This window comes from Myotis lucifugus, unplaced genomic scaffold, assembly GCF_000147115.1.
Source record: "Myotis lucifugus unplaced genomic scaffold, Myoluc2.0 scaffold_492, whole genome shotgun sequence".
NCBI lineage: Eukaryota > Metazoa > Chordata > Mammalia > Chiroptera > Vespertilionidae > Myotis > Myotis lucifugus.
In genome coordinates this window covers 298,836-324,854 of record NW_005871540.1, presented here as the reverse complement: position 1 = coordinate 324,854, position 26,019 = coordinate 298,836, and the positions used below count along the sequence as shown (strand labels likewise).

General features: G+C 38.8%; 1 protein-coding gene across 3 annotated transcripts in view; it reads right to left on the bottom strand.

Annotated features, from left to right (window-relative positions):
- Window positions 1–1,353: 1,353 nt before the first annotated feature.
- LOC102418513 (transmembrane protease serine 11E) overlaps window positions 1,354–26,019 on the bottom strand; it is a 46,353-nt gene continuing 21,687 nt past the window's right edge. For 2 of the 3 annotated variants that reach the window (XM_023744857.1, XM_023744858.1), the window contains exons 3-10: window positions 23,541–23,662; window positions 19,105–19,172; window positions 15,334–15,497; window positions 12,859–12,915; window positions 10,918–11,095; window positions 9,765–10,024; window positions 9,039–9,181; window positions 1,354–1,780 (exon numbers count right to left, since the gene is read on the bottom strand). In XM_023744857.1, coding sequence (XP_023600625.1) covers window positions 1,619–1,780; window positions 9,039–9,181; window positions 9,765–10,024; window positions 10,918–11,095; window positions 12,859–12,915; window positions 15,334–15,497; window positions 19,105–19,172; window positions 23,541–23,662 — 1,154 coding nt within the window. In that variant the 3' untranslated portion in view covers window positions 1,354–1,618. The remainder of the gene's footprint in view (window positions 1,781–9,038; window positions 9,182–9,764; window positions 10,025–10,917; window positions 11,096–12,858; window positions 12,916–15,333; window positions 15,498–19,104; window positions 19,173–23,540; window positions 23,663–26,019) is intronic. The other variant, XM_014445966.2, reaches the window with a different exon arrangement.

The window sequence follows — 26,019 nt, the reverse complement described above, 5'->3', positions numbered from 1 at the left end:
AGTTTGAATTGATTTTCTCTTCATTCCCTCTTATTCACCCACACAAAAATCTTACCACATACACTATGCTGGTTGTTCTTCAATAAATTTTCATTCTACTCTCAGATTCCATCTTTTCCTCCTTCATGGATAACCATATTACAATGTCAAGCAAATGGGAGATTTATTATTTTTTATTATTATACTAGAGGCCCAGTGCTCGAAATTCATGCACGTGGGGGGGGAGGGGGCGGGGGAGGGGCGTTCCCTCAGCCTGGCCTGCACCCTCTCACAGTCTGGGAGTCCTTGAGGGATGTCCAACTAACTGCTTCGTGGGGAGCGGGCCTAAGCCATCAGTTGGACATCCCTAGCACTGCCATGGAGGCAGGAGAGACTCCTGCCACCACTGCTGTGTTCCCCATCCGTGAGCCCGGCTTCTGACTGAGTGGAGCTCCCTCTGTGGGAGCACACTGACCATCAGGAAGCAGCTCCTGCATTGAGCATCTTCCCCCTGGTGGTCAGTGCGCATCATAGTAACTGATCGTTCCACCCTTCAGTTGATTTGCATATTAGCCTTTTATTATATACTACAAGCCCATTGCAGGAGGATTCCTGCAAGAACAGGGCTTCCTCCGGCCGATCGCGCTGCCAAGCCCCGCTGCCCAGGGCTGCAGATGGGGGTCCCGCCCACCCAGGGCTGCACACGGGGGTCCCGGCTGGGGGTAGGGCTTAGGCAGCCCATTGGCACTGCCACCCAGGGCCGCACACAGGGGTCCTGGCTGGGGGCGGGGCTTAGGCGGCACACGGGGGCCTGGATGGTGGCTCACGCTGGCCCGCCCTGCCTGCAGTATGCAAATTAGCTGCCATCTTTGTTGGCGGTTAATTTGCATATCGCGCTGATTAGCCAATGGGAGGCGTAGAGAAGGTATGGTCAATTACCATGTTTGTCTATTATTAGATAGGAGGATATTAACATCCTCAGCAGTGCAATGTTAAATAAATGTTATTTGCTTTATATAGAGTTTGAAAAATTATTGTAAGTCACAAGAACACATAATGTTCCCCACATTTATTTCTGTAGGTTTTTTTTTTACTGGAAATGGGGAAAAAGCTAAATCTTGTTCCTCTGTGAATTTCTTTAACTTAGTTCCCATTCATTGTCCATCATGAAGGGTTTGGTATTCTGTCTCTGCTTGACCTTTCATAATGAATATGATCATTTGTCTTATTCTGTTCAGAAAAAAATATATATTTTTCTGTACATAAAAATGTAGTTTTTTCGTTCTTATATTTTCTTTTATTCTTTGTCCTGCACCTTGAAAGTGGAAATGTACTGATAAAACAAACTGGGGAAATGAAAGAAGGAATCACTTCAAATTGTATATATGCATGAGAAATTTTATGTCAACAAGGCATCAAGGACAGAAAACTTGTAAAATAAATGAATGCAAGTTGAGACAGAATCCATCTGGAAGAAGCAGGATGCTCACATGTGGAGCTAGAAGGAAATTATGCATCGAGCAGACAGTTTCATTTTTCAGTCAGATCGAGGTGACCTGCAAAGCTTCTTCTGTAATTCCATATCTCTGAAAATGGCCTATAAACAAAAATGCACTCCATTCTACTGAGTTTTTCTCCTTTAGATGCCAGTTTGGGAAGCGATCCAGTCCCGGAGGGCAGTCACTCTAGTATAAACACCAGGCTTATTGGGCTGCCCGCATTCATCTCCCCAGCTCACTATTCCAGCAAGGTACCAGATGTCTCTAGCATCTGCACTAACCAGGGGTCCTCCAGAGTCACCCTAAAGGAGAAGGAAAAGATTAGTAATTAATAATTCACTCATTACAGAGGAATTTGCTATTTTTCTTCTAACTTAAGTCTAATGGAAGGGCAGGTTTTCAAAAGTCTTTAGTGTGTTCAAATGCACAAGTGATTCCCTCTAAATCATAATTCACATAAAGGAGAAGCTTAACCACCAGAATTAGCTTAGCCTCAGGGTTCACACTGAGATTAAAAGCTCAATCTCTTTGGAGAACAGAATTCTTAACCTACCTGGTACATCTGACAAAGTAATTCTCCATACTGGTTGCCTCTTTATCAGTGTCACGTAGCTCTCAAAAGAAGGGTGATTAGTCTATTGCTGATGATGAGCATGGACATAAGATCAAATACCTGGGCTTAAATCTCAAGTCTGGCCCTTTCAAGTTGGCTAAGACCTTTAATTTACTTATTTGAAATGCTCCTAATACTGCCTACCTCTGATAATTATTTTGAAGATTATATAAGAGTGTCTAATGTGCTTAGCATAGAGCCTAGCACAGAGCAGAACATAGCAAATATATATACAAAACTATAAATTCCAACTGTTTATACCTTGTGAACTACAGAGGGCTGTTCCTTATACCAGTCATAAAAACAAGGTACTGGCTGATCAGATTCCTGGGCTCTCTACTTATTGATCACTCATTAAGTGTTCAGCATTCTATAAAGACTTAATTAATTAATATATTATTTCATTCACTCTTATAATTCTGGCAACAAAACATGGGGTTGTGTTTCATTTTGTCCATTTTAGCAATAAGGTAACTGAAACCCATAGAAGTTAAGTAATTTGCCTGTTGTCACATGCTAGTGTGGCAGACGTGAATGTGAATCTAGAGTGATCTAACTCAGAAGCCCATGTTTTCCCTCTACATTATATTAATTTCCTTGTGAATTTTCCTTTGTCCATGTAAAACTATTAACTAATACTTATAATAGCTGAATTTTAAACAATGTGTTTGTAATTTTTTCTTTTTTTTCTATTTTTTCTTTATTGATTAAGATATTACATATGTGCCCTAACTGGTTTGGCTCCATGGATAGAGCGTCGGCCTGCGATCTGAAAGGTCCCAGGTTCGATTCCGGTCAAGGGCATGTACCTGGGTTGCGGGCACATCCCCAGTTGGGGGTGTGCAGAAGGCAGCTGATTTATGTTTCTCTCTCATCAATGTTTCTAACTCTCTATCCCTCTCCCTTCCTCTCTGTAAAAAAAATCAATAAAAAATATTTTTAAAAAAAGATATTACATATGTGTCCTTTTCTCCCCTTGTCCCCCCACCACACATACACACACACTCATGCCTTCACCCCCTTGTGTCTGTGTCTATTGGTTAGGCCTATATGCTTGCATATAAGTCCTTTGGTCGATCTCTCCTCCTTACCCCCACCCTCCCCTACCTGTATTTTTTTAATACATTTTTATTGATTTCAGAGAAAGGAAGGGAGAGGGAGAGAGAGATAGAAACATCAATGATGAGAGAGAATCATTGCTCAGCTGCTTCCTGCATGCCCCACAATGGGATGGAGCCTGCAACCTGGGCTTGTGCCCCGAGTAAGAATCAAACCGTGACTTCCTGGTTCATAGGTCGAAGCTCAACCACTGAGCCACGCTGGCCAGGCAACGTGTTTGTAATTTTTAAGTCAATTACCAATAAGTGTTTATTGATGCCCTAATATGTGGTAGGTAGGAGATAAGAGTGGAAACACATGGACCTTGCCCTCAAGGGGCCTACAATCTATTTATAGAAATAAGATGTACCACATGGTGCTATTTGAAAACAAATCATTTTGATCATTAACACCAAAGCCTATATAAAGGCAGAGCTGATTAGCGTGAAGAAATAGTAGATGCCAGAGACAACAAAGTTTAAATCTGTTTAAGAGACAGAAATGAAGAAGTCTGAGAATGAGTTAGTCAAAGAAAATATATTACAATGTCTCCAACAGCATTACAAGATGGAAAATAAGGTGGTGTCCAGCAAGTATCAAATAGAGAAAGATATACCTGTTCTGCTAACACTAGTGGTGGAAGTGATGGTTTATATGTGCTTTGTCTCATCCAGGGAAGCCAGAATAATGGGAGGAGAATTATAATCTTCAGGTGAAAAGGAAGCCTTTGGGGTTCTATTTTAACAAAATGCTTAAAAAATCCCTCTGCCTAGGACTACACCTCCCAACCTACACACACACACACACACACACACACACACACACACACACACACTCACGGGCACACACCAGTCCTGTTTAGTCCTTAGATCCTGGCAGGTTGGGCTTCCTCCTCTGCTTAGGGCTACACTCCCATGTGCATTGTCTCAGTCCCAGAAAACCAGGTATTTCCAGTCATTATTTCTATGCATTTTTAACATCCCCTAAGTCAGCCACCAGCCGCCCTGAGCATTCTTCCTGCCTACACTGTCCAAGTTATTTTTCAAGGTACAATTATTTATTGTGGTTAATTCTCAGGTTACAAAGTTGCATAGCTTGCTAGGCCAGTGTCAGTGTTGCTCAATGGTTGAGCATCGACCTATAAATCAAGAGGTAGCAGTTTAATTCTTAGTCAGGGCACATGCCGAGTTAGGGGGCATGCAGGAGGCAGCCAATCAATAATTCTCTCTCATCATTGATGTCTCTCTCTCTCTCCCTCTCCCTCTCCTTTCCTCTGGAAATCAATAAAAAATATTTTTTAAAAGTTGCATAGCGTTTGTGGGGTCTGCTGATCTGTCTCTAACCCTATTTTTTTCATAAATCTTATTATTTTTAGTGAGTGATTTAGTGGGAAAAGGAACAGAAAGTTTATTCAAAATGCACATAACAAAAACTTCTAAAATTAAAAGTAAGAAGCCAAACCAGGAAGCAACTTTAGTGATCAAGAAATGAAGTAATGAAGGAATAAGTTGGAGTGTTAACAAAAGAAATGTTGGCAAAAGAGATAAACATGGAAGATATGATAAAGAGGAAAAGTATTCTAGGACTTGATTGACTCCATGTGAGGGAGATAGAAGAGTAAAAGAACCCAAGAATAATGAAACCCGATAATATGAATGAGAAACTTGAAAATGGAAAATCTAGTTAACATTTCATGATGCCTGTTGAGTTTGCGATGGCACAAATACAAATGTTAGTCTTATATTAACAACTTAAAACCTATAAATGAAAATGGTTTGGGAGTAGGTGGAAATGTGAGACTGAATGTGGGCATGAGGTTAATTCTGGACATGTAGATTTTGAAGTCATTAAAGTGACACTGACTTCTCAAAAAAAGATACCTTCTTTTAATGAATACATGGATAACAGAGAAAAATTTCATCTGAGACCTGAGTCTCAAGGGATAGCCAGGCTTAGAGAGAGGATGAGAAAGAAGAATCAAAAGGAGAAAGCAGAACTGAGTGCTGCAGCAGGGGGTTGAGGATGAGGTATTTTTGCATATATTTAAAATTTCTCTAATAAAATTTTTTAAATAAAACTAAAGAAGCATACAGCTGTTCCTCTGAAACTTTTAATAAGAACATTACCATTAATAGAGGTTGCAGTATTTGAATGAAAACCATAAGTGATGATCACACATGTGAAAGCACAACATGTTTTCAATAGTTTTAGTAAAGTTGAAGGCAAATAGGATGAAGGGGATTACGATGAGAGAAGATGTACAATAATATCTATACAATGATTGTAGATCTGGTTTGTATGTCTATCAAAAAGTCAAATAAAATACAGCTAAATCAACTAAGTCTCATTGTTCGGGGTAGTTATGTTCTAAGAAGTTGCTGCATAAACTGAATTAGTGAATTATGAATCATCATTGCTCCTAGGGGAAATAAAGGGATAGGCTTCCATGAGTCTTTGTTCAGATTCTTGTCAATTGATCAATACATAACCACATTTTTTTGTGTGTTTCTGTTTAAAGTTACCTTATTTAACATATATTATTGATTCATTAACACTGAACCCACAGCCAGCAGCACTATAACTCATGCCTGAATGAGGTTTATCTAACGTACTTATTTTCTTCATAAGGCACATCACAGCCTTCTTGTACTTTACTTCAGAACTATACACTGGGGACTATTTAAAATAGCAAAATCGCCAACAAAAAGTACAAAAAATGTGGAAAATGTAGCATTAAATTTGTCACAAAAAGAGCATAAATTTATGCTGTTAAAACTAAACGAGAAGGCAGCATCACCTTTTTCAATCTGAGGTAGGAGCATGCTCACTGGATGACTAAAAATGTTTTCCAATTTGTGCATGATCATGAATTTGCCTTGAGTATTGACTTTGGGTTTTCAAACAAATCTTAGCAAGTAGATGAACTCACATGTACAGCATCTGCAAATAATGAGGATCTAATTTCCAGTGAATCTTATTAAGTTGGTTTTATCTGAGTAGGTTTATTTACAGAATCAATTTTGAAATTTTTGTAGAATGTTGTATTGGAACCAATCCACATTCCTTTATGAACAAACAGAGCCTCAGAGCAGAAAAAAGGAAACACGATGAAATTAGTTTAATCTTGAGTATTTGCCAGAGTGTGAAGAAAGGGTCAATTGGGTGAAAGAGTTTAATGTGACAACTGAGCAATACTAACGTGACTGACCCAGAGGTAAATGTTGGGAAAGGACTATGGTAAAGTCAACTGTGCATTAAGGGAAAAGAAGCCAATGAAGGGGGGGAAACAGGTGCAGTATGTATGTGAGAGAGAGAAAAAAAATGGAAAGTTGAAAAAAATCTTAAAAAATAATTATATCCACTCTGTGAATCCAGACTGGAAAGCATACAGAATAGCATGGAATTTCAAAGACCAAAATAAGGCTTAGAGAGCACATTAAATGTAAGATCTAGCAAATCCCAAAATAAAAATTATAGGGGTATATAGGGACATACTCAAGGAATTACTTATTGATCCCCTCCAAGATTATATCAAGCAATGTGCATGAAGACATATAGTTCATGGTTGTCATATCTGGCAAAGGTTCAAAGTCGACAGTGATAGCCTATGTACTGAAAAGCAAAATCAGAGTTCAAAAAGATGTCTATGCTATGGACCAAGATGGAATATACTTATTCCTTTTATACAAAGTAAATACCTCTAAGGAAAAAAAAACATAAAACTGTGGACACTATAAATAAAGCAAATATTAAAAAATCTGAGTCCTGGCCAATATAGCTCAGTCAGTTGGAACATCATTCGGTGTCAAGGGAGGATGAGTGGAGAATGAGGCAGCACCTCCCTCCCCCCTCCAGTGTCATGTCAGAGGAGGCCTGTTAAAGTAGAAGATTTAAATAAGATCTAGAGTCTCATAACAATACTCAAAATGTCAAGGGTACATTTAAAATGTATTATCATACCAAGAACCAAGAAAATCTCGAATGAGAGAAAGCAACCAACAAATACTGACACTGAGATTTGGAATTATCTGACAAAGATTTTAAAGCAGCCATTGCAAAAATGTCTTCATGGGAAATTATGAACATGCTTAAAACAAATAAAAAATAATAAGTTTCTGCAAAGAAATAGCAGATATAAAAAAAGAATCAAATGGAAATTTTAGAACTGAAAAATACAATAATCAAAATAAAAATTTTAAAAACTCAATAAAGATGACAAAATAAAAATCAGTGAATTTAAAGATAGAATGATAGAAATTACCCAACCTGGACAATAGAGTGAAAAAGAAAAATGAACAACAGAAGCTCAGAGACCTCTGATACTATAACAAAAGAACTAATGTTTCTGCCATTAGAGTCCCTGATGGAGAGAAATAAAAGAGGGTGGGGCTAAAAATTATACAAAGAAATAATGGCTGAATTTTTTCCAAATTTGTCAAAGGGCAGACACCTGCAGATTAAAAAGCTGAGCAAACCCCAAATAGGCTAACCCAAAGAAATCCATTCCAAGGCATATAATTAAACTTCTGAAAACTAAAGACAAAGAAAAAAAATTTTTTTAATATATTTTATTTATTTTTTTACAGAGAGGAGAGGGATAGAGAGTTAGAAACATCAATGAGAGAGAAACATTGATCAGCTGCCCTCCGCACATTCCCCACTGAGGATGTGCCCACAACCAAGGCACATGCCCTTGACCGGAATTGAACCTGGGACCCTTCAGTCCACAGGCTGACGCTCTATCCACTGAGCCAAACCAATTAGGGCAAAGAAAAATTTTTGAACACAGCAAGAGAGAAATGACAACCTATCTATAAGGAAAAAATAATTATAATAATAGCAGGTTCCTCATTAGGAATCAAGGAGGCCATAATTTAAGTGCTGGTGGAAAAAACTATCCATCCCAAATTCTATATCTGGCAAAATTATGCTTCAGAAATTAATAGGAAACAAGTATTTTGTCAGACAAAGAACATCTAAAGAAATTTGTCACCAGCAGAACTACACTAAAAGAATGGTCAAAAAAGTTTCTGAAGCAGAAAAGAAATGATAAAAAAGAATCTTAGAAAACCAGGAAGAAAGAAAGAATGAAACTATGGGTAAATACACTTTCCTTTTCTTGAGTTTTCTATTTTTGGCACTTGAAGCAAAAATATTGTATGATGTGGTTCCCTATACATATAGAGGAAATATGTAATATTTTATTTTTATTAATATTTAATATTATAAATGGAGAAGAGTAAAGAGATTTGAAAGGAGGTAAGTTTTCTGTTGTATACTCCACTCAAACTGGTAAAATCTGAACACCAGTAGACTGTGATAAGTTATGTGTGTATAACTTAGAGGAACTACAAAGTGTATTGTCCATAAGAGATAATCTAGTCAAAAACACTAATAGGAATTTTTAAAAAGTTACTTTGTAATTCTATTTATATAGCACTCTCAAACTTACTCTCAAAATTATTGATATGGAAAACAGATTGGTGACTGACAGGTATGAGTGATGAGAAAGTGATGAGGGAGGAAAGTGGGTGTTATAGGAGATCTTTGTGGTGTTGAAATAGTTCTCACCTGCAGTGGTGGTTACACAAATCTACACATGAGGTGAAAGGCCATAGAACTAGAACTAGAAGCACACACTGTACCAATGTCAATTTCCTAGCTTTTATGTTGTACTATAGTTATGTGAGATGTCACCAGTAGGGACATTGAGTGAGGTGTACATAGGAGCTCTCTGTACTATCTCTACAACTTTTTGTAAATCTATAATTTTTTTCAAAATATATGGTGAGCAAAAATCTATGCAGCATAACTTTTTTGGCCAAAAAGTTATAGGTCAAACCACTTACCTGGCATGCATCTCTTTTTCCTTCCAAGGAGCCAGCACATAACATCCTAGGAGTTATGGTATTATTGTAAGATTGAGGTTTATTGCAGGTTTCAGTGTCTATGAGATTCACCTGCACTTGCCGAAGATGATTTTGACTGCCACCTAAAGCAAAAAAATAGTCTTTATATTTATTGATATACATATATTTTATAGACCTGAAAAAAGTCTTTCATAATTATCGGACAAGATGATAATATAGAATCTTAGGTTATATATTTTTCAGATACAGTAATATTTGGGGAGCTAATGTTTTTCTAAGCACTTTAAATAAGAAGTTAGGTGCCCAGGAAAAAAACCTCAAGTGATGTAAGTAATTTATGTTCCATTGTTAAGCTTAGCAGGTAATTTTAGTAGGAGGGGATGGGGGTTTTATGATTCTTTTATCTTCACCATTGAATATATTAATGATCCCTCATCTCTTATGTCCTTAATTCCCTAGCAAAAAGTTCAGACATGTTTACTCTTTCAGATACCTTTCCAAGCACCATTACTATGGTAGTAGCGATGCACTTGATAGTAACCTAAGGTATGAAGGAATTTATGTATCTTCTAGATTTACAAGCGGAGCCTGACCTGGCCCAGGTCCAAACAACTAACATACTTTGGCATAAAGACATTTCATTCTTTAAATGCCTTAGAATGCTAAATTAGATGACTATATTTGAGTTTCTCTTCAGATTCTCACCATCATTTTGCAGTGCTCCAAATCCGGTCACAAACATCTCATCACCTGGGCGGAACTCATAGGATGCATCAGGGAGACAAACTCTATGTACCGCATTTGTGTAGGGAACAGGGCTGGAAAGCTCTGCAACTGAAATATCATAGTCGTGTGATGGATATTTGTATTTTTCATGCACAATTACCCTCCGGATGCCTTGTTTCATTTTAGAAGGAAATAGTGTTACTCCAAAGGAGGCAGTCCATCTGGTTGGGTCCTTATACCTGGGAAGGCAGATAGGAAGAATAAATTCCACTTTACCATTCTACCAATATAATGGTTTCCATGAAACAATTTAATCTGCCCATATGAGGTGTTTTTTAAAATATAGTTTCTATTTTTAGAAACAATCTGAGAATCTGGCTCATAGGTCAGATCAGGTAGAAATGCCACAATGGCATGTATCTTGCTCCTTTGCATGCTGAGTTACCACTCCAGACCTTAGGGCCTTTTGACATTTCTGGCATCAGTGACTCCGAGGCATATATGGAAAGCATATCCTGTACAGGATGAGAGAACTAAATGCATTCTACATGCACCATGTCACCTACCCCCACAAACATACACATTTCCCTGAAAACCAAAAAGACTGCACAATAATTTAACAAAGCATTACAATCCTCTATACTGTAGGCATTTTACTCTAGGTTAAAAAGTTTTTATTCCTTGGAATATAACTAGCCAACCTATTCAGTTATACAATTTGTTACTACCAGGTTTCTTCATATTTAATTCTTATCATGGGAAACTTCCCCATTGGGGTCAAACCTACAACCCACCTAGCCTCCATCTCTCTTAGATATGCAACAGAGAGCTATGGCTCTTCTCATTGATATCAAGCTCAAAGTCCAAAGATGTCTTAAAATTCCTGCTTCCTCTGACAAATTATTGTGTGCTTTTCAATGGATAATTTACCCAGATGTACTTTGATGCCATTTCCATTTCCAGACTATAAAACCTTTTACTAAGGTTTAAGAGTTTCCCATTCTCTTTGTGATATGTATGTTCTTTAATATATACTAAACTCATCTCTCTTAAACTTCATAAGGTATTTTTTTCTTGCCAAGCCCCAAAGCACTCTGCTTACCCCCAATCACTCATGAGGTTCAGGACTTACATTCTAAAGCAGTGAGCAGCACTCACAAGCCATGAGCCATTAATTAAAGTTGCTCCACAGCGATGGATCCCATCCAGTTGCAGGCTAACTTGCCATGGCCATTCACCCTCTTCAACCTGTGTCCCACCAACAATCCTGACACTCTGTTTTGTACTTTTATTCTTCCGAGTCCCACAACCTGCCCAAGAGAGATGATGCATTAGTTAGCGGTTGCTTTTAAGTTTCAAATTGTGTTTCTGTATTCCAAGTTTTTCATACTTTGAGCTCCAGTAGTATCAAACATTTTCTCTTGTTTTTCCCTTTCCTTAAACTGTTGTGTTTCATTATTTAACTCCTATTCATGTTGTAAGATTTAAACTAGTCATTACTTCCTCTAGGATGCTGTCTCTAATCCCCATCCTCAAACTGGATTAGTTATAACTTTCGTTAATACCTTCATTAAAAAAATGATACTCTATATATTGTATGTGTATATACCTCTCTCCCTGTCATATATATATATATATATATATATATATAATATATATACACACACACACACACACACACACACACATATATATATATATATATATATATATATATATATATATATATATATTAATTACAGAGTTTCTCAACCTTGGAAGTATTGACAATTGGGATGAATAGTTCTTAATAGTTGTGGGAGACTGTCCTTTGTATACTAGTAATAGGATGTTTAAAAGGACCCCTGACCTATACATACTAGATACCAGCAGCGTGCACACACACACACACACACACAATCATGATAACCAAAAATGGCACCATAGAGCATAATTCTTTGGGGGTCAAAATTGCCCTTGTTTGAGAGCTATTGTTTTAGAGTTATGCACTAGTTCATGCACTAGTCCCTGTACATATAGTCCCATTAGAGTATGAGCTTCTTTGTGCAGGGATATTATTTCATCCTTTATATCCCTATTGCCTACCAAAGCACTAGCACATAGTAGGTTCCTAATAAATATTGGTGACAAGAATATATTTTATTTAAGTAATAGGATTATCCTTTGGTCTTATGCCTAGTTAAATTTATGTATCAACCAACATTCTGAGCTGGTGAGTAGCATATTTCCTTCCATCTTTTAAGATAAATATATTCTGTACTTATTCTGTAACTATCTAATGTACTCTCTAAATCCTGATGCAATACTCTGCTATGAGGGAAGGAAATTCTAGGTCTAGAGTCAGAATTTTTAAAATACAGGTAAAAAATGTTATCTAGGCCTTCGGTAATGTCATCAATATACACTCCAGCCCTATGATTGCCGGTGATTTCCACAATATGGGATTAATCAAGAAGATTTTATTTGCCCTAGCCAGTTTGGCTCAGTGGATAGAACATCGGCCTGCAGACTGAAGGGTCCCGGGTTTGATTCTGGTCAAGGGCGCATGCCCAGGTTGCAGGCTTGATCCCTGGTAGGGGCTTCCCGGAGACAGTGATCAATGATTCTATCTCTCTTTCCCTCTCCCTTCCTCTCTGAAATCAATAAAAAGATATTTTTTTAATAAAGAAGAAGATTTTATTTTGTGTAGAATAACAAGTTTCTTCCTCTAGCTGAAAAATACCAACATTCAGATTACTTTTCTATAATCTTTAGAAAACTTTTGTGAAAATATATTACAGTTATCTTCAATCAGAACATTAAGAAATATTTTTGCCTCTTATTTAACAACTGCATGATTCATTTCCAATACACATATGCCATGAACACCCATACATCCACTCCAAAATTCCCCCAATTTTGTTATTCTTTAGTAATAAAATGTGCCTCAGAGGTAAGCTAAAGCACCATGAGCTGTACACAGAACACTCAAACTTTATTCTGACCCTTAACACCACGTAAAGTAAGCCTAAATAATCTAGTGTTAACATTTTACATTCAAGTCATGTGATTTTAATAAATATATTAAACTTACAATTGTTTAGAAAGTTGTCCGTTTCTGTCTTGTTGATTTCTGAAATATACAGAAATGCTGAACAGGGTCAGCTCATCAGAAATTGCATAATGCCTCTGAATACTTCAAATAGTAAAGGCTGGTTTAATTTTATTTTAAAATAACATATCTCTAGGTTGTAAAGAAAGCAACATAGTTATTTTTATCATAGACATAGTATGTTCACTGCCTTGGGGAAAAGAGAGATCTGAACAGTGTTTCTTAAACTTTAGTGAGGATAGAGTAACATAAGGAGCACCTTCATAATATAAATACCTGTTTCTCTTTCCAGTAATTCTGATTCAGTGATTTTGTGTTGAAGCCCAGGAGCATGAGTTTTATACCAGGAAATAAGATGCATGTGGACCACAGTCTCTTTGAGGGAAATAATGGTCTGAACCACAGTTTTGATTGACCAAATGCAATGATATTATTTTTATTGGCCACTATTTCAGATTATTTTACTAAAGCCATAGGCATAGTCCCATTTGTACAACAACCACGTGGCATTTCCATAAATTAGTTCTCACGCCCATTTAAAACCAATGTTATCTCTTTACTATTATAAGTCTTCCTTCTGCCAACGTTTTAGCAAGGCGATTTGCCTTCACATCGTCATTTGACTCTAACCAATGGCTCCTTAGCTCGTTGACTTCTCAACATTAGGCAGAGGGCAGTGATAGTCCCCAGACGCCAGGTTTCCTGTGTGAACCAGAGGGTGCTTAAAAGGGAGGCAATGACATTCTAGTAGACATGAGCAACCAATGCACTCTAATATATTCTTTCTTGCTCTCATTATTCTTGGCATTGGCCAACAGTTTCTGCTGGAAATAATGGCATAGATAATAATAGATAATAAATAATAATAAATAAATAAGCCATCTTTGCTTAAGCTAAAGGTAGAGAATGCCTTTAAAATGTGCATGTGTCAACAAGGTAAATAAAAAAGCTCATGCTCTAACTAATGGACATAAGACACTGGGGGGTAAGGGAGGCCAGGGGATTGTCAAGGGCAGGGGCGGGGGGGAAAGGACACATATGTAATACCCTTTGTAATACTTTTAGCAATAAAAAAAAATAACTGGAAGAGTGGACACATGAAGAGAAGAGGATAAGGAGTTTCCGTTAACTTCAGTAACACATTGTTCATCCAATCCCCAACCCTTCCAATGACTTCTCATTAAATGTCAGATATAATAAAAAGTGTAAGCTCTTTATAAATGTCCCATTACTTCAGGATTTAAAAAACAATAAAGAAGTTCAACCATTTAAAAAAAAAAAAAAAAAAAAGCTCATGCTCGCCTTGTGTAGTGTTTTCATTGACCTGGTAAAAACTGAAATATATATGTATGAGCTGTGAAATACAATTGTATAATTTTTGTGATTCCATGTAAAAATGAAATGCTCTTATATTTGTATTTAAAATTGACATTTCACAGAATGAATGTGAACAGTAAAACTCATGCTAGTAATTTTATTTTTTTTTACTTTAAATGACATTAAGAAATAAAAACAGCATGACAAAACAAGAGACCATGAGAGAAAAAGGCCATGAGAGGACTTATGTTTTATTACCTTTAACAGCCCTTTTTTAAATTGCTTTTTGAAGAATGCAACTTTCTCTTTTCCACTGGGCCCCACAAATTATGTAGTAGCCCTGACTAGTGAAGTCTCCTTTGTAAGCAAGTAAGGTAGCTGACCATCAAGTTAAGCCTCTAGTGAAGTCTACCAGCTTTTATATTTGCACTTTGTACTTGTTCCCTATGGTCTCATTTCTAATACTACCAATTCCCATATTGTACCACTAGCCACATGTGCCTAGTGAGCTCTTGAAATGTGGCTTATCTAAATTGAAATGCACTATATATATAAAATATACACTAGATTTCAAAGCCTTAGTATTATATATATATATATATATACATATATATATATATATATATATATATGCACATATACAGTATATACATATATATATATACTAGAGGCCCGATGCATGAAATTCGTGCAAGGGGCTTGGACCCCATAGCCACTGCAGCTGCCTCTGCCTCGGCCTCACAGCGCCATGGCTTAGTCCGGAAGGTCGTCTGGAAGGTTGTTTGGTCTAATTAGCATATTATGCTTTTATTATTATAGATATATACTCATAATAATTTGTACATTGACTGTTGAAATAATACTATCTTATATATATTGGGTTAAATATACAAATATTTAAATGAATTTCACAATTACTTAATGACAAACTTGCATGCAAGCCATAAGTTTTGGGTAGTATAAAAAATTAAAATACTTTATTAGGACCAATTTGGTCCCAAAGAAATGTTCTACTAGTGGCAAGACTCCATAATTAAAGGGCATCCAAAATAATTTTCTAAAAATCATTGCCCAAGACCAAACTTAACATGGAGATATTTTATGTAAGAGAATTAAACTAAGTAAGAAAAATAAACTTACTTTTTATTTCAACTGATTCAGGATCTAATTTAGGGGGCCCTACAGCATCATACAGCTTTTCATGTAGAACTCGTTGAATAATTTTATTTATGGTTTCAGGATCCTCAGTAGAGCGAAATCTAAAAATCAGCAGCATGTGAGCCAACACTCCATTTACCTCTTTACTGTGGATCAAAAAGGAAAAAAAATGTGGTTTTAAAATATAGTTTAGAATAAAATTTAGAGTAATAGCATATACTAGGGGCCCAGTGCATGAAATTCATGCACTGGTAGGGTCCCTAGTGACTGCCGGCTGCCAGCAGTTACTCACTCCCTTCCCCCAGCTGCCTGCTACCACTGTTGGCCTGAGGCTCCCTCTCTTCCCCAACTACCTGCCGCTGCCTCCTGGTTGAATTCCTAGAGCACTCCCAGTCAAGGGGACAATTTGCATTCTACACTTTTATTATATAGTATATTTTACTTTATCATTCTTTTGAAACACAAAAAACAAATCCATACATGTAATTTTAAAAGATCTAGTTTATTTTCTTCTATATTCCTATTGGTTACCACATATAGAACTCCCAACTCAGCCTCTCTGATAGTAATAAGCTAGTATGTTCATGGTTTCTATTACAACCAAAGGACCCAGTTAAGTACATGGTTATTGATATAAAAAGACACTTCTCTTGTTAGCCATTCAAAATTATCAAATATAGCCTCACCGGTATGGCTCAGTTGTTGAACATTGACCTATGAACCAGCAGGTCACAGTTTGATTCCTAGTCAGGGTGCATGCATACCCATGTTGCTACTGGATCTCTAGTGGGGGGAGGGAGGGAATGGGCAGGAAGCAGCCAATCAATGATTCTCTCTCATCATTGATGTTTTTATCTCTCTCTTCCTCTCCCTTCATCACTGAAATCAATCAAAAAAGTTTTTTTTTATTATTATCAAGTATAATGCTTACTGAATATGAAATTGACTCTGGCTTTAGCTTTCAGGCTTAACTCCTAGTGACTTAAAACCAATAATTTTTCCTAAGCAACCTTCAGGCTCTCCTAAACAACTCCCAAATCCTAAGAATCTTAGAAAGCTTGACCAAACTATGTTGACTCTATGTGATTGTATTTTCTAGGTAGAGTGTTAATTAACCTTTGTTATTTGAATGAGTTACTGACTTGGATTCAGCCTTGACTACTCTTTCTCTTTCTGTCAGCTGCTTCACCCCATGTTTTTCACATATGATCAATTCCCATAGAATCTTACTCCTACCTCTACATGGCATTAACTCTTACATAAATTATAAACAGAATTATAAATTAGAATCTTATTTTTTGAGGTCAGTTTTTTTATTATAAGTTTTATTATCCACCCTCTCTGATGCAGTATTTCTACTTTTAGAAATTTAATCTTCAAATACCCTTTTGTATGTACAAGGAGATATGTATGCATATGTTCATCATAACCTTGTTTTTAAATCCAAAAATATGTAACAACCCAAGTGTCCATCAAAAGGGCATTGGCTAAGTTGACCCTGACACATACTTGTAGTGAAATACTATACAGCCAACTAAAAAATGGAATAGATGTACATTCAGTCATTAAAAATATGTGCAAAATAGATGGTTAAGAAGATGAGTTCTTTCTGGAAGTGGAATTATTGGAGAGGGAGCTTTCAGGTTCTATTTATGTAATACTGTGTTGTTGAACTGTGTATCTTTTTGTATTGCTTTTGTAATCTGAAGAAACAAATAGGGCTTTAAAGAGATTATTGTTATGTATCTCATAGCCTTTCAGCAACCCCGCACATCAATTATTTCTTCTTCAGTCTCTTAAAATATTCCTATACTGCCTGGCTTATAGAAACAAAAACAAATAAAATCCTCTCCCTACCCCAGAAACTCAATGTATCTCTCACCTTATTATCACAATAAACCTTCTTGAACAGATAAATTACATTCTACCTCATATTTACTTCTTTGCACTCTGCTTCCTCCCCTCCCAGTCCACTGAGTCTTTCGTCTACACTAAATGACTTCTGTGGGAAATGGTTTATTGTCTTCACTAGCTGATAAGTGTAGACAGAGACACCCCCCTCGCCCCCAAGGCTGGGTACCTTTGAAGCCCTAGCAAAGGTCAGAGCTAGGCGCCACCTCTGTTTGTCCAGACAGTGGTAGCTGAAGTAACTTCCCCATTTATTATTATGTAAATCCTTGCTGATGGGCTAGTCTGCCTGTTGCCTGGGGTCGCCTGCCTAAGGGCTATGCTATGGGTGTATCCCAGATCAATAAAAGGTTGGTGAGGCCTGAGCACCAGTGGAGGTCCTTCCCCTTGAGTTGGACTTGCCCGCCTGGCCCCCCAATATTTCCAATTATCTCTTGTCTTTTCTCTTTCATTTGTGGGTGGCTCCGCTTCCAGGTCCTGAACCCTGATCCACGTGGGATGTGGAGGTAAACACACTCAACAGACTTCCTCATTGACTCATACATCAGTCAATTCTTTCCAGTCTCTTCTTGAATTTTGTGCATCTGTCATGAATTTTCTTTTATTTTTTCTGCTTCTTCCCTATTGCCTAGGTTCCTATTTTTTGTGAATCTCCTTACACATTGTTGTTCTTCATCAAGCTTTTTTCATCAAACATTCTTTTTATCTTTCATTACCCTTTTTCCGAGAAATTTCATTTATACCTAAGTTAGACTCATATTTCAGGCTCATATGGTTCCCTAGCATCTCAATTCAACATCTCTAAGACTAACTTTATCTTTCCAACACACTTTACTTAAATGAAGAGCAAAGTTTGTAGGATGAAGAAATAAATTGGAAAGTGATTGGGAAGATAGAATTGGTATAACTTTGTTATCCATGTGTGAGTGGTCCAGGAAAGAAAGGAGTGTATCATGACTCCTAAGTTTCTCATTAGACTGGGTTTTCCTTGACTCCAAGATATTTCTGTGGAACTTCCATGTGGAAATGTACTTGGGCAGGCATATAGTTCTAGAAGCCAGGAAAATAGTTTAGACTGGAAAAATACACTTGGATTTCAATAACACATGTGGATGAAGTCCCCTTTAGAGAGAAAAAAATTAAGGATTAGAGATCCAAGAAAGAATAATATTTCAAATACTAAAGAGGACAGAATTTTCAGGTGAAAGTGACAAAAGTCACACCTCAAAGATGTCAACAAAGTAATAGACTAAGAAGTGAATCTTGGAGTTTTGTCATTGAAATAATATTGGAAAGAGTTCTTATCCTATTTTTGAAAAATACAAGTAATTTTCATTAAGACACTATATTATTTAAGATCCTCATATAGTGCTTTGCATAAAATGTGCTCTAAATTTCTATTTATTCACGGTTGATAGTCAGATCTAAGATCTTAAATACTTGGAGCAGAAAGGGTAAAATAAAAAATAGCAAAGAAAATTGATAAGGAAAACCAAGAGATGAAGACAAACCTTATCTACTTACACTATTTACTATTAAATCAAAAGATGTGGTAGGTGTCTATTTGTGCTAGAATTTGCCAAAAAAAAAAAAACACCCATAATTCTATAACATAGCCACCAATAATATTTCTGAAATTCTCAATCATCTTGCAAATTCTTTCTTTTGCATTTAGAAAATCAGCAAGACACATTGTAACCCATGACTTACACAGAATAGGTGCCAAATGAATATTTGTGAAATTGAATTACATCATATTATAACACTTTAAACAGCATTTATAAACTGATTACATCAACAGCTTTAGCTTTAATTTGTATTCTGAAGTAATTTAGATCTACATACCTGAATCTGATAATGTGAGACATGACGAATTCTCCCCTCAATGAAGATTTATTAAATGCATTTCTCACCTGTTCCAAAAAATATTCAAATTATTCCAGCAACAATTCCTTGAAATTCTGCAAGCTAATTTAAAGTTTACATTTTTTTTCAATTAAAAACAAAACACAATGACCAACATATCACCATGTGCCAAACTTGAGGACCCTTTTTTTAGTATTCTACTCAGTGACTTCCACTGAACTCTGCCTTGGGACTTATAGGAGCTGGGGAACCATAATAGAGGGGTCTGAAGTGACATCAGTTGTACTACACTCAAAAAGAGATAAAAGACAATAAATAGACTTTTTTAAAAAGTAACAGTAAATATTCACATCCTGAGATATAGACAAAAGTATACAAGGAAAATGAATTAATTCTGCCAACTAGTAATTGGGTTAGAGATATGAGTGCATGAGTGTCACATGGTTTCCAAACCTGGTGAAAAACTTACCCTATATAATAAACGGCTAATATGCAAATTGACCAATTGATGGAAGACCAGTCACTATGATGTGCACTGAATGCAGGAGCTGCCCCCCAGTGATCAGTGCACTCCCACAGGCTGGTGAGTACAGTGGGGTTGGTGGGAGCCTCTCCCACCTCCACAGCACATCACTAAGGACCCCTTGGGGGATGTCCACCTGCCTGCTCAGGGGGAGCAGGCCTAAGCAGGCAGGCAGACATCCCCCGAAAGGTCCCAGACTGCGAGAGGGCACAGGCAAGGCTGAGAGACCTCCCACCCAGTACACAAATGTTGTGCACCAGGCCTCTAGTCTACACTAATAAAAGAGAAACATGGTAATTAGTGTACGACCGCTACCCTTCCCATTGGCTAATCAGCATATCCTTATGCAAATTAGCTGTCAGCCAAGATGGCGGCCGGCAGCCATGCACTGAAGCAAACAGGGAGGCTTGCTTGCTCCAGTGACAGCGGACTCCAACGTTCCCTGCCTCACTTGCCGGCCTCTCATCTGCAACTCTAAGCAACTATGTAACAAATATAGAAGCTTAACAAAACCCTAGAAACCTGCTTTATTCAGCCGGGCTTCAGCCAGCCGGACCACAACATTGTATCAATGTTTTCAGCAGCGAGGCCTCAGAGCTAAAGCTGGCCCAGAATAAAAAAAGAAAAAAGAAAAAAAGGAGCGGTTGGGAGCTTCAGTCACCCGCCAACCAGAAAACGGCTCTCAGCCCCTCAGCCAGCCTGGCCAGGCACCCCAGTGGGGACCCCCACCCTGATCCAGGACACCCTTCAGGGCAAACCAGCCAGCCCCTACCCGTGCACCAGGCCTCTATTCTATATAGTAAAAGGGTAATATGCCTCCCAGCACCGGGATCAGCCTGACAGGGGGCAGCGCCCAAACCCCCTGATCGCCCTGTGGCTCTGTGTGTGACAGGGTGCAGTGCCCCAAGCACCCCCCCTCCACGGGCCCTGCTCTGTGTGTGACAGGGTAGAGCCATAACCTCTCCATCGACCCTGCCCTGAGTGTGACAGTGGCGGCGCCCCAACCCCCTGATCGCCCTGCTCTGTGGGTGATAGAGGGTGGCGCCCCAACCCCCCTCCATGGGCCTTGCTCTGTGTGTGATGGGGGAGAGCCATAACCTCCCCATTGGCCCTGCCCTGAGTGTGACAGGGTGCAGCGCCCCAACCCCCTGATCCGCCCTGCTCTGTGTGTGACAGGGTACGGAGCCCCAACCCCCCTATTGGCCCTACTCTGTGAGTGACAGGGGGGAGCTCCTCAACCCCCTGATGAGCCCTGCTCTGTGCGTAACAGGGGGGAGCTCCCCAACCTCCTGATTGACCCTGCTCTGTGTGTGACAGGGTACGGAGCCCCAACCCCCCTGATGGGCCCTGCTTTATGAGTGACAGGGGGCAGCGCCCCAAACCCCTGATCGGCCCTGCTCTGTGAGTGACAGGGGGCAGTACCCCAACCCCCTGATTGGCCCTGCTCTGTGAGTGACAGGGGGTGGCGCCACAACCTCCCCATCGACCCTGCCTTGAGTGTGACAGGGGCAGCGCCCCAACTCCCCAATCGGCCCTGCTCTGAGCCTGACCAGGGGCTGAACCTAGGGATTGGGCATGCCCTCTGCCACCCGGAAGCAGGCCTAAGCCAGCAGGTCGTTATCTCCCGAGGGGTCCCAGACTGCGAGAGGGCACAGGCCAGGCTGAGGGACCCCCCCCCCCGAGTGCACAAATTTTTGTGCACCGGGCCTCTAGTATATATATAAATATATACACTGAGTGGCCAGATTATTCTGACTACCTGACGTTTGTAGGCAAATTAGCTATAATTTCTCGCTGAAGTTGCTAGAGGGCCAGACCATTATAAATAGGGAAGCAGGTTGTTTGCCATGGCAGTAGAAGTGATTTTTTTCTGAAGATATGGGCAAACAACACGATTTAACAGCCTTTGAACGTGGGATATATTTGAACGTGAGTGGCCAGATTATTATGACCACCCCATCAGTACTTCGTTGGGCCACCTTTTGCCTTCAATACTGCGGCGATTCTTCTTGGCATTGACTCCACGAGATGTTTAAAGGTGATGCGAGGAATCTGACACCATGCCTGATGAATAGCACTGTCCAGTTCTGTGAGATTTGATGGTTGTGGAACCAGCTGCCTGATGGCTCTTTTAACTTCATCCCACAAATGCTCAATTGGATTGAGATCTGGTGACTGGGGGGGCCACCTAAGCAAGGTAAAGTTTCCCTCATGTTCTTGAAACCACTCCTGCACAATACGAGGACCGTGGCATGGCGCATTGTCTTGTTGGAAGAAGCCATCTCCATTGGGATACACCATCAACATGATAGAATGAACTTGATCAGCAATGATACTTAGGTATGTTGTGCTATTCAGACATTGTTCCACACGAATTAAAGGGCCCAAATCATGCCAGGAAAACATGCCCCAAACCATAACACTGCCCCCACCAGCTTGAAGGATTGTACTCATGCATGTGGGGTGCATGCTTTCATGCTGTTTCCGCCAAATTCTCACTCTTCCATCTGCATGCTGCAACTGGAAACGTGATTCATCGGACCACATGACTTTTTTCCAACGCTCGACTGTCCAATCCTTATGTTCCTGTGCGAATTGGAGATGTTTTATCTTGGTAACTGCAGACAGCAAAGGTGTTGGAACAGGCCTTCGGCTTCCATATCCCATACGTGCAGTGTACGGCTAATTTGCCTACAAATGTCAGGTGGTCATAATAATCTGGCCACTCATGTTCAAATATATTCCACGTTCAAGGGCTGTTAAATCACGTTTTTTACCCATATCTTCAGAAAAAAAATCACTTCTACTGTCATGGTAAACAACCTGCTTCCCTATTTATAATGGTCTGGCCCTCTAGCAACTTCAGCGAGAAATTATAGCTAATTTGCCTAAAAACGTCAGGTAGTCATAATAATCTGGCCACTCAATATATATTGCTTTAAAGAGGAGCTTATTCAGATATTTCCCTGACTTGGTGCTTACAAATACAAATACAACCAAGATTTGACCTCCTCCTCAGCAAGGTGTACGAATCCTCAGGCTTCTAGTCTACCAGGCAGTTTCCAGGCGATTCACTGCCATTCTGTTATTACTCAGGGTGTTGGAACTGGAAGACGATTTGGAAATGATCCAGTCTTAATGCCCTAATATCCACATAAAAAAATTTGTCCAGAATGATAAGTGATGCCCCAAAGAACACATCACTAGCTAGTACATGGTACTAAAAATAGATGTCCCAACTCCTAGCTTAGGGGGCTTTCTATCACATCATACCACTAATTACCTCACAAAATATCAGGAAACATCTGAATTATTCTCTAAGTAATCTGACAATAAGAAGTCACCACCCAGGCCCTTGCTCTTTTGGCCAATACTACTTATTTTTCTACTTCTTAAAATATTTCATTCATCCCTCAGGATAACGTTGATGCCTTCGTGATAGAATGAGTACCCATGGATTTCTTATGCACTTATTACCAAAAACTGGAACAAGATTCGATTTTTAAATGCGAAAATATTATCCAAGTATGTGTTTCAATAGTTTTAATCTGGTGGTCTTTTGCTCAGGGTTTCTTCTTTAAGAAGTCTAGGATACATCAACCCTCACATTCCCAGAATTTCTGGATTTTGCTGATTAAGCATATAGCCCTAGCTAAGGAAGTGTGAGTAGGAGAAACAAAGAAATGGCTAAGGTCATTTGGTTCAGTTCTGCACATCATACTCTCTGAAGTCATGAATTGTTATTTTGTTTTATATCCCTTAGGGAGGGGGCTCTCCTTATTTTGCAAAGATATGCAAGGTCAGTGAAATAGATGTCATAGAAGCTAAGGTACTAAAAATTATGGTAAAAAAAAAGTGATGGCCCTGGAAATGGAGGGGAAAAAATGCTTACCATTGATTCAATTCTCTGGCTCATTTCTGTGAAATTTTTAGAAGCCTCTCTTTCAAAATCATCATACAGTTTGTCACTTGTAAATGACAATGTACTATAGTAATTGTAGGTCTTCCTTTGATCTACAAGAAAAGAGATAAAAACCCATCATAATTTTTATCAGATGTGTGTGAAGCATTATCATTTTCCCATTTAGTGGTTGCTGGAAAGGCTGAGACTGGAAATAATGTTTGTACCCATGTCGTCATCTGCATCATCCTGCCCTGAGCTTCATGATTATCTCAGAAGAAAAGACAACAACATTAATCATCATGAGATTTAGAGTGTAAAAGCCATAAGAAATGCTTGTGTTCCTATGGGTTAATTAGTCATGTGTTATCCATTCCTGAACAAGCAACAGGAGGTAGCAAGTCACGCCATCTGAGCAAACACACATGGATGGATTTAGAAACTTCTCAAGAGTAAATGCATGTTTTTATTCCAAAAGTAGGTTTCTTCCATAATTCTGGCCATAGGACTCTACTGTAAGAATATTTATTTTGACTAAGGAATAAGATGAGGATAGGGTTTAAAATGCTAGGAGTTCAGTATATAGTTTAAGAAGCTAGAGCTGCCACCTGGCATACACTTCCAGGGACACTATTTAGTTTCATCTGGCTCCCTTTTCACACTATTTATTTTCTTTCTCCTGGCAGCCACGGGAATTGGAGCTTGTCGGCTTCCTTAGCCATTGTCTCCATTTTTTGCATCTAGTTTAGGCAGCCCACGACTGGGACCTGCTGAAGAATTCATTCAGGAAAGCTTTTCATCTACCCCATGATACACAAAGCAAGCACAGAACCCTCAGAAAATTCATTAAACAAATATTAATGCCAACTACCTTTTCTGTGAGGGACTCTGTGCTGAGCATTAGAAATACAATGGTGATCAAGACTATTGTGTATGGTTATCACAGGAAAATGGAGCGTGTCTCACCCAATCTCAAGCTCTCTGCCCTTCTCTGTTGCTTCTTATTTGTTCCCTTTGCACTTAAACCCCAAGGAAAATAAAACTAACATTGGACACCTGTGTCCCAGACATACTCACATATCTCGTTTAATTTATAATAACCCTCATGGGAAGGCAGTATTATCCACATTTATCAGACACCGGATATAGCCTCAGAAATGTGAATAAATTGCCTAACCCCAACATGAACAGCCAGAAAAAAAAAAAAAACCAGAACGGGGCTTCAACCTAATGTCTAACTCCCAAAGCACAAATGTTTTTTACACACTGCTTCTTGGGGTGGAAGCAAATAAACAAACCCACTCATTGAAGCTATAAGAAAAATATCTTGTTATATGCAACTTATGCAAAATAACTCCTGGTAAATTTCAAAAGAACGTCATGGCTACCAATCAGACTCTGACAAGGTCTGGAGTGACACATGAAGGAGAGGGAAGTCAGGCTGGAGAGACTGAAAGGTCAAGGTCTGCTGAGCATTAGCCACCTAAGTGAGGTACTGGAGAGTTTTTACCTTCCTCCCCGCTTCCTCACCTCCCTTCCCTGAAAGGCCAGTGCAAGCTGAAATGCAGGCAGAGCCCTGGCAATGTACACAATTTTAAGTAAGGTTTTTAATCTATTGAAATATTGACCGATCGTTTCCCTTAGGTCTGAATTTGGGCCCAAGACCCTGCATTTTTTTCTAACAAGCTCATCCATCAAGCACTAGGCTGATGCTGCTGGCACCCAACCACATGTTGAATAGTAAGGTTCTAAAAAGGAAAAGAACAGACTCTTCTATATCCTTAGACCTGTTTTGGTGTTGTTTATTTAATCATTAGATTAAATCAGTGGTTCTCAACCTGTGGGTCGTGACCCCTTTGGCGGTCGAACGACCCTTTCACAGGGGTCACCTAAGACCATCCTGCATATCAGATATTTACATGATAATTCATAACAGTGGCAACATTAAAGTTATGAAGTAGCAATGAAAATAATTTTATGGTTGGGTCACAACATGAGGAACTGTATTTAAAGGGCCAGAAGGTTGAGAACCACTGGATTAAATCATTTAAAATTGCCGTTCGTGTAGGTCAAAAATGGACAAATATCAGCAATTCCATATACTTCAACCAAATAAACAACTTATCTGTAGTCAATATTTTACTTTGATCAAATGACTCAAACAGATCACTAAGTGTCAAAACATATTCCCAATTGTCAAAATTATATGGCATGTGTAGTTGTTGAAGAATATCATTGGGAATGTTAACAGAAAAGTAAAAAAATAAGGAGGAACATAAGTTTTCTAACAGGTTTGTGATTCTATAACCTACAATGATGTTACTCATAATAGATTCACCTTCTGTCATTCAAATCACAGAGGGGACAGGAATGCAGCTTCAAAGGCCCATGGACACACACCGCACACACAAATCTGCGCTGTCCTGGGCTTTATGCCAAAACAATGTTTCTTCAAGCCTGATCACTTCCA